This window comes from Crocodylus porosus, unplaced genomic scaffold (genome assembly GCF_001723895.1).
Source record: "Crocodylus porosus isolate Cpor-Errol unplaced genomic scaffold, CroPor_comp1, whole genome shotgun sequence".
Taxonomy (NCBI): Eukaryota; Metazoa; Chordata; order Crocodylia; family Crocodylidae; genus Crocodylus; species Crocodylus porosus.
Genome location: NW_017728939.1, coordinates 4,334,902 through 4,346,704, shown reverse-complemented (window position 1 = coordinate 4,346,704; position 11,803 = coordinate 4,334,902). Strand labels below are relative to the sequence as shown.

Genomic DNA, 11,803 nt, shown 5'->3' with positions numbered 1-11,803 from the left:
GATGACTTTCTAGATAAATGTGTAAAACGTCCTGGCAGCAAAGACTGGAATCCACCTCTGCTTTTCAAGAGATCAGCCTTCCTCATTGGGCTTCTGAGCTAGGCTCTTGTTTGCTTGCTCTCCTTCTGGCCCCATTAATCTTGCACTCTTGGTAGCCCTGGTCCGGCTTGAACAGAAGGGATGGAGGATGCCTCCCCTACTAATTAAACCTTATTACATTCAATACCAATAAATGTAAAGTACTCCACCTCAGGGAAAAAAACCCACAGCAGGCTTATAGGCTCGGCAGTGCTACACTTGCCAGCGCCACGGCTGAAAGAGACTTGGGGGTCATGGTTGACCACAAGATGAACATGAGCCACCAATGCGATGTCGCAGCTGGTAAAGCAAACAAAACTCTGGCTTGCATCCATAGATGCTTCTCAAGTAAATCTCAGGATGTCATCCTCCCCTTATACTTGGCCTTGGTGAGGCCGCAGCTGGAGTACTGCATCCAGTTTTGGGCTCCACAATTCAAGAAGGATGTTGAGAGCTTGAGAAAGTCCAGAGGAGAGCCACACGCATGATCAGAGAGCAAGAGAATAGGTCTTATGAAAAGAGGCTGAGAGCCACGGGACTCTTCAGCCTGGAAAAGCACAGGCTAAGGGGGGACCTGGTGGCTGCTTGCAAGTACAGAAGGGGTGTGCATCAGGATCTGGGAGAACGTCTGCTCACCAGAGCACCCCAAGGAAAAACAAGGATCAATGGTCATAAACTCTTCCAAGACCATTTTAGGCTGGACATAAGAAACAAATTCTTTACTGCCTGAGCCCCCAAGACCTGGAATAGACTCCCTCCAGCAGTGGTGCAGGCACCTACTCTGGACTCATTCAAGAAATGTTTGGATGCTTATCTTGCTGGGATCCTTTGATCCTCACTGACTTCCTGCCCCTGGGGCAGGGGGTTCGACTTGATGATCTTCAAGGTTCCTTCCAGCCCTAACGTCCATGGAATCTATAATCTTTAGCCTGGTGATTCAGGCACTCTCCTGGAAAGTGAGAGCTATGGGTTTGGATCTTCTCAGGCCTTGAACCAGGATTCTGACTTCCTGTGTGAGTGATCTTACCACTAGATTATTAGGCAAAAGGCAGGCACCGCCATGACACTCAAGAGTGAATATGGAGTGCTGTGTTTTGCACTGAACTCAGTGCTCTTTTGAGGGTGAGTTAGGTGCTCTGGTTCTGGTAAGGTACTATTGTTCAGGATCTCCAGAAGACAGACATACCGAATGTGAAGCCCTAAGTCAAATATCAAACTCATTAGAAGGACTGGTACCCCTGTACCTAGCATTTCCTATTTATCACCTCCCTGCTCAGTGCTTGGGCTCTGTGACTCCTCCACTGACTGTATAAGGATCTTGGTGTCCAGCCCTGCTGATTAGGATTGTCCTTCTGGAGTGAGGTGCATTTCAAGGCTGAAGTAGAGGCACCTATGGAAATACCTTGGAATTGGCTTCAAGCAACTCTTCCCTTTACAAAGGAAGTCTGTGGCAAACCTGTGAACTGAATCTAGACTTCCTGAATTATATTCCAAGGTCTCAGCTGCAACACATCCCACCCCTCCTATGTACTGACATCCCAAGAATCGTATTGTGATTTCAGCTTGTGAGGGCAAAACCCAAACAACAAAGTAAGATGCACATCATTTAAAATAATTTCTCATGCTATTTATTTTGCAGGATTTCTGCACCTTCTGTTTCATTAAGGATAAAATGTATAAAAATAAATTTCAAATAATGCGTTCTGCTTGTTATAATTCCCCAAATATGGAGCCCTCAAAGCCGGTGATCAAAATAAATGAAAGAAGGATCCTCATAGCTCATTTGCCCATCTCCCGCTCAGTGTCCCACAACACTATGAATAACTGTCCAGAAAATAGTTACTGGTTCTATTGTTTTCCAGGGGCTGTACCAGGGAACATTTAATTTGGTGACATTTTATAAAGCTAATGCACATGCCCCATCTCAGTAGAAACACTCCTTGACTGAACTACATTGCAGAATTTCTGCCAATTATATGCAAAAAAACATGCCAAATTCTTATAGACAAATACACTATCCTACTCTCATTGGATTCCACAGCCAAGACAGAATGGGGCAACTCTTGTTCCATCAGCACAGGGCATGCAGCTTTCCTCTTCATTTCATCCCGCGTGTTACAAATCCTCCTCTCTGTGCTGATCTTACAGAAGCATATGATTACTGAAGACACCAGAAACAATTTCTACAAAAAAGATATATAATTCCAGATGGAAAATAAATACAAAATGATTGGCAACAAGTCTTCAGTTACATGCACAACACGCAGTTAGCCACAGGCACACCAATTACCAGTCCAAAGCAGTACCAGAATAAGAACAGACAGCCTCCAACTGAGCTGCAGGATTGCATGGGCTCAATGATGAGTGAGAGGTCCAACACTAAGAACATTTTCTAAACTGTATTAGCTTCTGGAAGGCATGTTTGAAGTCTTCATTAAAAGCTGTGTATATGACTGGATTGATCAGTGAGTTAAAGTAACCTAACCATGTGAAAAAGTCTAGTAGGATGGGATGAAACCAGCAAGCATCGTCACAGATGGGCAGGACTAGGCTTACAACAAAGAACGGCAACCAGCAGAAAATAAAAGCTCCCAGGATAATTCCCAGTGTTTTTGTGGCTTTCCTTTCTCTTGAAGCAGAAATTCTTTTCCTTTCCAGGACACTATCTGTAAGTTTGATTTTCACGTGATTGATAAATATTGGGGAGCCCCCTGAGTGAGAATGCCCCTCAGTAAGGCTAGAATTAATGGAGCAGAAAGAAGACCCAGTAGAACCAGTAATCAGCTGGGCAGTGGTAAAGCGTTTCCCGTATAACGACGGTGGCTTCAGAATCCTGGAGCGAGCTGCCACATAGATTCTCCCGTACAGTATAACGAGGAGCACAGTTGGGATATAGAAGGCTCCACAGGTCGAGTAGATGGTGTAGGAAATCTGATCTGTGTTCACAGAACATGATGCCATTTCTTCATGAGCTTTGGCTTGTCTCCAGAAGAGTGGTGGCATAGAAATACAAATAGAGATCACCCAGACCACAGCTATCATAAAGGCTGCTCGGCTGGCCGTTCGGCGTTTGGCGTACTCCAAAGCATCTGTGATGGCCCAGTATCTGTCTAATGCAATAACACAGAGGTGCAGAATTGAGGCTGTGCAGCAGGTAATGTCTGAGGATAACCAGATATCACACATAACTTGGCCAAAGGTCCACGTACGGCTGACAGTGTAAGCAATACTGATTGGCATTACTAAGATAGATACCAAGAGATCTGTCAGTGCCAAGGAACCAATGAGATAATTTGCAGGTGTATGGAGCTTTCTAGTGAGAAAAATTGTGATAATTACAAAGGTGTTTGAAAGAATGGTTGCCAGAGTTATAATAGACAGAACAACTGCCAGAGAGATCTTCAGCCCTAGAAGTAGCCTCTCGTCCAAAGCCACCGGTATTTCAGTGGAGTTCAGCGACTTGTTTGCTGTGTTCTGGAGGGAGAGCTCTGCTGAGTAGTTAAACTGACTCATTTTCTGCTCTTTCTGATGTTCCCTGTACAATTTAATCCTTCTAGAGAAGCAAAGATTGTTGCTTAATTTCTCCTGCAATACAATTTGTCAGCCTAGGACAGCAGTACCGGAGAGATACCAACCTCTAGGAAGCAGGAGTCTAGGCAGTACCCGAGATATTTTTCTCATCTAGGTCCCCTAAGCCATTTCATCATGTCTTTTGTAAGTCCATTTAGAACAGTAAATTCTAATGTAATCACCCAGATATGATTTCAGCCATATATTTGCATGTATGGTAAGATTGCTTATGTAGCTGATGACCAATCATTCCTTAATTTTTTTTCACAATTGTATTTGCTTCTTTGGACAGAAATCCAGAAAGGCTTGTTAGCCTTTCCTTATCATATGTGAAGAGTTCAGTTTTCATGGGCTTCTCCAGATCATATTTGCTTTTTCTGAAACACATGTTTAATCTTCAGATGCTGGATTTGACTGGAATGATTAATAGAGTCCAGTCACGATGACCTGGAGACCACAGCATGTCCAGTTGCTGAACTGTTTAAGAATGAGCAGATGGTAAATGGCTGCAATGAGTGGAGTCATTATTCTTCCAGTTGAGGAAGGATATAGCTGGTTGTGAAATCTAGAGAAAGAGAAGGAGAGTGTTAGCTTGGAAAAATAAAATAGACAACATGGAAAACAACAGTGATCAGTATCCGTCCAATCCCTATGGGCACTAATGATGCCCCGAGGTTCTTCCTATGTATTTCTTATTTTCTTTATATTTAGTAAGTGACTCTCTGAACATCTGTAATTGTCAAAGAGCAACAGAACAGCTCTCATTCAGAATCATCACACGTCCTTCCCTCCAACGACCTAAGCTCTGTCGACCTCTGTCCTCTTGAAAGAGCCGAGAAAATATGGGGCCTTTTCATGAAGGGTAATGAGCATGGATTCAAGCAGCCACAATGGAAAGCAACTACTTTCTTAAACCAAGCAGCACAAACATCTCCTCTGCTTGCAAATGGTGCAGCTTCGTTGTGGTACTGCCTGCCCCGAAACACCTACAAGAATATGGACCGCGTTTAGATTTCCATCCCCAGCACACTGCACAAATCACCTGTTTCATCTGCAAGCACAGCAACTTTACTTTCAACAACCATCATTTCCACTATAGCTCTGGGCACAAAAATGGTCCTCTAATGTGCCAACCTCTTCATGAGCCACTTGGAAGAAGAATTTTTAGCAAACTGTGCCATCAAGCCTGCGCTATGCCAGTGCTACATAGATGGTATTGTCATTCTTTAGACTCAACACCTGGCTTTGCTTACTTCTTCTACCACAGATTCAACACACACTGCTCTTCTATCAGATTCTTTCTGGAATACTCCTACATGCACAACAGCTTTCTAGATACCACAGTACATATCTGGGATGGCACCTACAAGCCACTATATACATAAAACCCATGGATTACTATGCCTAGGCCCACAAAACCAGGAAACACTCCAGACACCCCATGAAAGCTGTAATCTATATACAGACTCTCAGACATCACTGCATCTGATCCAAGGAGTCTACCACCTCGCCAACCTAGAAACTGCCTTTACCTAGCAAGGATACTCCAACAGAGAAAGAGACTGCATCTTTGAATAAGCCACCCAAATACCCCACAATAATTTACTACTACAATACAAAAGAAACCATTTAACTGACTACACTCGCCCCGGTCATTACATACCATCCGACACCAGAACCTACATGAAGGACCATCAAGCAACTGCAGACAATAACTGAAAAAGATCAGACATTGGGAGAAATACTCCACGGCCCTGCTTGCCCTCTTCTCTGACTCACAGGCACACACTCATGGTCTTCACACGACTACCTAACGTGACCCAACTAATCATTAAAAGCAAACTCCTTTCTGATCAACAGACACCAAGTGGGCACAACCCTACCTCAACAATAATGCAAAACCTGCCAACATGTTTTCACTGCCACCACAATCAATGTCTTCCATCATGAAACCAGATCACACATGTTTATCTCAGAAGGTAATATGTATCTCTTCCAATAAGCCAAATACCCTCGTGGAAATGACATGGGTGCAACTACAAAATCTGTGCACCAGAATGCACTTTCACAGAAAAAAATATAAAGGACAGAAACCCCCGAAAGCCAGTGGGAGCACACGTTTCATAGAACAGCCACTCCCTTTCTGCCCCCTCAGTCCTCATGCTCAGCAGAAATCCACAGAACACTTTCAGAAGACAGGCCTGAGAACAGAAAGTCATAAGCTTCATAATAAATCTGGACTTAACACAGACAGTGGCTTTATGACTCATTACAGTCTAGCAACTCCTTGTGTTAATCGCTCTGCACTCCACAGACAGTAACAACCTCCTCCTAGAACGGTCTTGCTCGACTAAACCAGCCTGCCTACTTTACTGTAATACTTCTGTCTTACAAACACTCCTGATAATACCTCTTCACTCTTAGTTTACAACCCCCCTCCCTTCCTTGAAGCAGACTGTTTGCTTTTCCATGGAGTTAAAAATGGACCTATTTTCTATTATTTAGTTTAGCCTGTGTCTGACTAAAGCGTCAAAGAGTCTGAAAGTTTGTCTAACATCTCTCCCAACTATACAGTTGATCCAGTAAAAGACATCACACAAAACCCTGGTAGTGAAGCATTTATCAAACAGCTGAAACAGAAGCCATTTAGGATCACAGCCAATGCCATACTTTCCAGTGAAAAACCATGAGAGGCAGAGAGTGGTATACCAACATATCCTAAAGAGAAGCCTGAAGTCTTTGGAAACCTAAGAGAGGCAAGGATTTTTTGTGATATCTTTTATTGAACTAATTATATATAGTTGGGAGAGAAACGTGGTAAGCTTTTGAGCAAAAGCACACTCCTTCACGTCACTTCTTTCCAAAACTCATACCAGACTGTTCCTGGCTCAGAGATGTAACAAAAAAAACAACTCCCCAAAAGGGAAGGTTTCTGCGTGCCTGCTGTAGGTCCCATTTTTAAAAAAATGGAGCCAGGAGTCAATCTAAAAGAATTTTTCAATGTACTGACGCTATGGAATTGCCTTTTTCAGAAACTGAGAAACATGCTAAGGTATATTTACCTGAATGCTGTGCTATTCACACAGTCACAGAAGGCCCTATAACAAAAGCAGATTAGAAACATTACTTACACAATGTTCGACGAGCTTTAGTTAAAGCGCCCCCACCACCATTCTGATGTGCAGGGACACTGAATACACATGACACTGAGGCTGTTGAAGTGTGCTACTTAGCACGCTTCAGCAGATACGACTGATCAAGTCTGTTCTGACACATGTTAATTAGAAGGCGCTGGGCACATGTGTAGGTTCTCCCATGGGCACTAGATTAATCCTATGTCTGATGTGATCAGCTGTGTGAGCTGATCCTGGGCTCCTCCTGCACTAGCAAATAGGACATGATTAGGGTCTGACCTGCGATCCCAACATTGTGCATCCTGGCATGCACATGTGGCATCACAGGAAGCACAGTTGTTGGGACTGCGGATCAGATCCCATTGGGCCTTTAACTGCACACTTTTCAGTGGCCTTAGGAGCCTAAGAATCTGGTCTTTGGCCTCATAAAGATATATAGCTACCTAAACACCTGGGTTTTTAACTTCCAGTTAAATTTTGAACATTTTGCCAATCATCTTTTTTTCTCCTAAAGATGTTCAAGCTGTCAAATTCTATACTTCTCATTAAGCAGTACTATTTTTAAGTGGGGACAGTGCCCTCTAAAATATGTAATGTTGTAGTATAAAAATATGCAAACAGACTAGCAGCTCTTATCCATCCTGATCAGACTAGTTGCATCCATCAGAACACTAGCAAGAATCATGCTAGGGAGTTAATTCAATATTATTAATCACCTTCTAAAGAACAAAGGAAGTCCAATTCTTGGTGTGAATCAGTCATAGAGAACATCCCATGGGACTTGTTTTTGTTCTATATCTTCTGCCTTTAAGTTGACCCTCATTATGCTATGTGACTAAAACTATATTACCAACAACCTATGAATTATGTGATGACTAACAGTCCACAGGCCACAGCTGATTTATGCAGAGGGAATGAGTCATCCCTCCGCATATGTAACAAACATATGGCTATAGCCTTTCAATCACAAACTAAATACACTGAAAAGCCAATGCAAAGGCATGTTCTTGCTCAACCACCATTTACTGTTCCATGGAAGAGTCACAGGGTGATGGTCTCAGGAGGTAAGGCTGGATGGCCACAGCAGTTTCTCAAATGTGGGATGCTTCCCCATCCTGGGAGGGCTTGAAAGTTTCCTACCAGGGGATGTGCGAATCATGGCAGCACTTCCCTTGCCACCAATTCTCACATGCCCCCTTCTTCAGTGACTGCTAATTCCACCCCGCCCCCCGTGGCGATGGTGGGGAGGGAGTCAGCAGAGGTTGAAGAACGGGGGGAGGAGGGGGGGTATGAGAAAGCCTGACTTTCCGAAGGTGGGACATAAACCTGCAAGGCTGAGGAAACACAATGTTACAGTACCCTTTCTGCCCTTTAAAGCTATAGCCCTGGTCTAGCCAGCTACCAAGGAGCCAGCAAACTGGGGCTGCAAACAGGGTAAGCAGTTTACAGGCAGATCCCTGGGAGCAAGGGGAAGAGAAGCCAGGCACAGTCAGCATGGATTCACCAAGGGTAAGTCAAGCCTGACCACCCTGATTGCCTTCTATGATAAGATAACTGGCTCTGTGGACGCGGGGAGACTAGTGAACACGGCATAACTTGATTTTAGGAAGGCTTTTGATGCAGTCTCTCATAACATTCTCACAGACAAACTAAAGGGCTGGATGAATGGACTGTAAGGTAGACAGAAAACTGGCTGAAGCATCAGGCTCAGAGGGTAGTAATCAATGGCTCAATGTCTAGTTGGCAGCTGTGGAGTCACCCAGGGGTCAGTCCCAGGGGCAGTTTTTTTCAATGTTTTCATAAATGACTAGGGAAGATGGCATAGAGTGCACCCTCAGCAAGTCTGCAGATGACACCAATCTGGGCAGAGTAGTAGATATGCTGGAGAGTAGGGCTAGGATTCAGAGCGCCCTAGAAAAATTGGAGGATTGGGCCAAAAGAAATTGCATGAGGTTCAACAAGGACAACTGCAAAATCCTGCACTTAGGATGGAACAATCCCATGCACCAGTAGAGACTGGGGGCTGACTGGCTGGGCAGTAGCTCTGCAGAAAAGGATCTGGGGGTTACAGTGGACAATAAGCTGAATGTGAGCCAACACTGTGCCCTTTATGCCAAGAAGGCTAACGGCATACTGGGCTGCCTTGTTAGGTGTGTTGCCAGCAGGTCAAGGGAAGTGATTATTCCCCTCTATTCTGCACTGGTGAGGGCATACCTGGAGTACTGTGTTTAGTTTTGGGGCCCCCACTACAGAAAGGATGTGGACAAATTGGAGAAAGTCCAGTGGAGGGCACCAAAAATGGTTCGGGGGCTTGGGGACATGACTGATGAGGAGAGGCTGAGGGGACTGGGCTTATTTAGTTTGGAGAAGAGATGACTGAAATGGGGTTTTGATAGCCTTTAACTACGTAAAGGAAGGTTTGAAAGAGAATAGAGCTAAATTGTTCTTAGTGGTGGCAGATAACAGAATAAGGAGCAATGGTTTCAAGCCGCAGCAAGGGAAGTTTAGGTTAAATATTAGAAAAAGATTTTCTCACTAGGGCTAGGGACAGACATCCAAAAAGCCTGAGCCTGAATGGATTAAATCTTTGCAGGTTAGTCTAACCTGGCTAGGCTAAATCAGTTTGTAACCATACAGACATCCCAGGCATACAGGGACATGCCTGCAGTGGCTCAGGGCAGAAGCCTGGGGGTGGTAGAGCAGCCTTCCCTTCCCTTCCACAGCGCTGAGCTGAGGGGGATGTGGCCAGGCCCCAGCAGGATTAGGGAGGGGTTCCCCCCTCTCCTTGATAACAGAGCATTTATCAGCTCCGTTATTGGCATTTATCACCCCATCAGAAAACAAACATCCTCTCATTAGTTCAAGCTCTTCTTAAACACAGAAGGAGTGAAGAGACATTACCAGCTAAGCTGTTGATTAGCTCCAAAAAGGCCTAAATCGACACTGCTGTCTGCCATAGCATGGATTATACCAGCATGTGGTCTGCTACCAAATGCTGAGGTGTCTGTGTAAGGCAGAGGGGACAAGGGATCCCTGCTTAGCAGGGAGTGATAAGGGGTGGGGGAGAGCAGGAGGAAGCCAGGCAGGCACTGCTGTGCCTGCAAGTCACTGCCGGAGCTGCAACCAGGAAGCAGAGGGGTGGGGCCAGTCCGGCTGTGGAGCAGAGAGCCCTGCCCAGCCCAGAGAGCATGCCGGGATGCTGGGGAAGTCTGATTTAAGTTAAACCAGCAAGGAGTCTGGGACAGACATTGCATAGACTGGCATGACCCAAATCAGTTAAGTATGATACTACATTCAACTAGGTTTATCTCAAACCAGTTTCAGTCATTTTCAAACCAGTTTATGTGCACTGAACATGAACGACGTGTGCCCCCAAAGGCTGGGGGGGCATGGTGACTTCCCACAGGCAGAGGCAGCACAGGCATGGAGGCAGTGAGCAGAGAGCTCCCACAGGTGGCCGTGGCAGTGCCAGAGCAAGGTGGGGGGGTGAGCGCCGATTGGCAATCGGCGACCACCCGCAGATGCCGCCGAAGGTGTTGGAGGTGAGGGGGAGGGGCGAGTGGTGACCGCCTGCAGGCATTAGCAGTACTTCCTTCAGGGGGTGCATCGCCAATCTCAGGGGGTGCACGTGCACCTGCGTGTACCCCCTATGCGTTGCCAATGACACTGAACATCTCTTCTGTTACAGGTTTAAACTAGTTTCTGATCACTTAAACTGGTTTATGTGTAATATCTGTCCCTATCCTAGGAGGGTAATAAAACACTGGAACAGGTTGCCCAGAGAGGTGGTGGAATCGCCATACTTGGAGGTTTTCAAGACCCAGCTACACAAAGCTTTGGCTGGGATAATCTAGTTGGGGAGGGTCCTGCTTTGAGCAAGGCATTGGGAGTTTGGACAAGATGACTTCCAGAGATCCCTTCAATCCTAATTTTCTATGATTCTATGGTCCTGCAATGCCTTACACACTTACTTAACTTTATGCTCTGTTAATAGTGCACTCCTTCTCAGGGGTGTAGGTTGTAGCCATGTTGGTCTAAGGACATAGGCATACAAGGTTCTTCAGGTAAATCTGATCTCTTTTATTTGAGTTGGTTTAATAAAAGAGATCAGATTTACCAAAAGAACCTTGTCTCCATTTCAGTGGAACTATTCAGAGTGCATTAAGCTAAATATGTGCAAAAACTTCTGTATGATCTGGCCTTTGAGTCTGTAAAAACAATATCTCTCTGTAAATGATGTGCCTAGCATCCTTTCTTTAAAGGACCTACTGCCCTTCAATTTATGAATACTCCACTGATACTGTAAAGAAAATTACCTGCAGAGTCCAAGTTAAGATCAGCACATCAAGATTTAAAGGCTTTAGTAATCATTTAGTTAACTTGTATTTTCCCAAGGCTTGTACATTGTTTACAATGCTTACCTACTTTTATTTCCATTAAGAAAAGTCCTTAGACAAAGCCAAATTTATTCCTTTGGAAAACCAAATCAAACCAAACAAATTAGTTTAAGCAAATAGAAGTTATCTAAGGGAAAAAGAAAACATGCATTTAATAAAGTCAAATATAAGATAAATACAAATACATACATGCACATATTCAAGGAAAAAAGAAAATATTTACAGAATGGAGCACTGTGTCCTGGAAAGCAAAGACTGTATATAGGATTTATGGTAATGGGAAGTAACAAACTGAACATGAGCTCCTGGCACTATTCTGTGCCTTAGAGGGCTAATTTGATGTCTGGTGTATAAACTGGGGAGTACCAAGTAGGAGGAACAATGCTATCCACAGCATTTAGTGCACCAATATCTGAGTATTATATCCATTCTTTGTGTACACACATTAAAATGATGTTGAGAAATTGGAGAAGGCTGTGTGCGGTTGATTTGAGATCTGCAAAATCTGACTGAGAGGAAGACACATAAGGAACTCAGTCTTTTCAGTTTATCAAAATGAAGATGAAAAGGTTGTTTGATTGCGATCTATGTGTACATCTTTGGGGAGAAGATGCCAGACAGTAG

General features: G+C 44.4%; 1 protein-coding gene across 1 annotated transcript; it reads right to left on the bottom strand.

Moving 5' to 3' along the window:
* Positions 1–1,701: 1,701 nt before the first annotated feature.
* Positions 1,702–11,300, bottom strand: HTR1D (5-hydroxytryptamine receptor 1D). The gene is made up of 3 exons (XM_019547715.1): positions 11,204–11,300; positions 6,711–6,746; positions 1,702–4,213 (listed from the first exon to the last, which is right to left on the bottom strand). The coding sequence occupies exon 3, from the start codon at positions 3,589–3,591 to the stop codon at positions 2,458–2,460; it is 1,134 nt and encodes a 377-aa protein (XP_019403260.1). The 5' UTR covers positions 3,592–4,213; positions 6,711–6,746; positions 11,204–11,300; the 3' UTR covers positions 1,702–2,457.
* Between the last annotated feature and the right edge of the window lie 503 nt (positions 11,301–11,803).

Bases quoted from the DNA above. Each gene is read 5' to 3' on its own strand.
- HTR1D (XM_019547715.1), bottom strand. From the start codon at position 3,591: ATGAGTCAGTTTAACTACTCAGCAGAGCTCTCCCTCCAGAACACAGCA.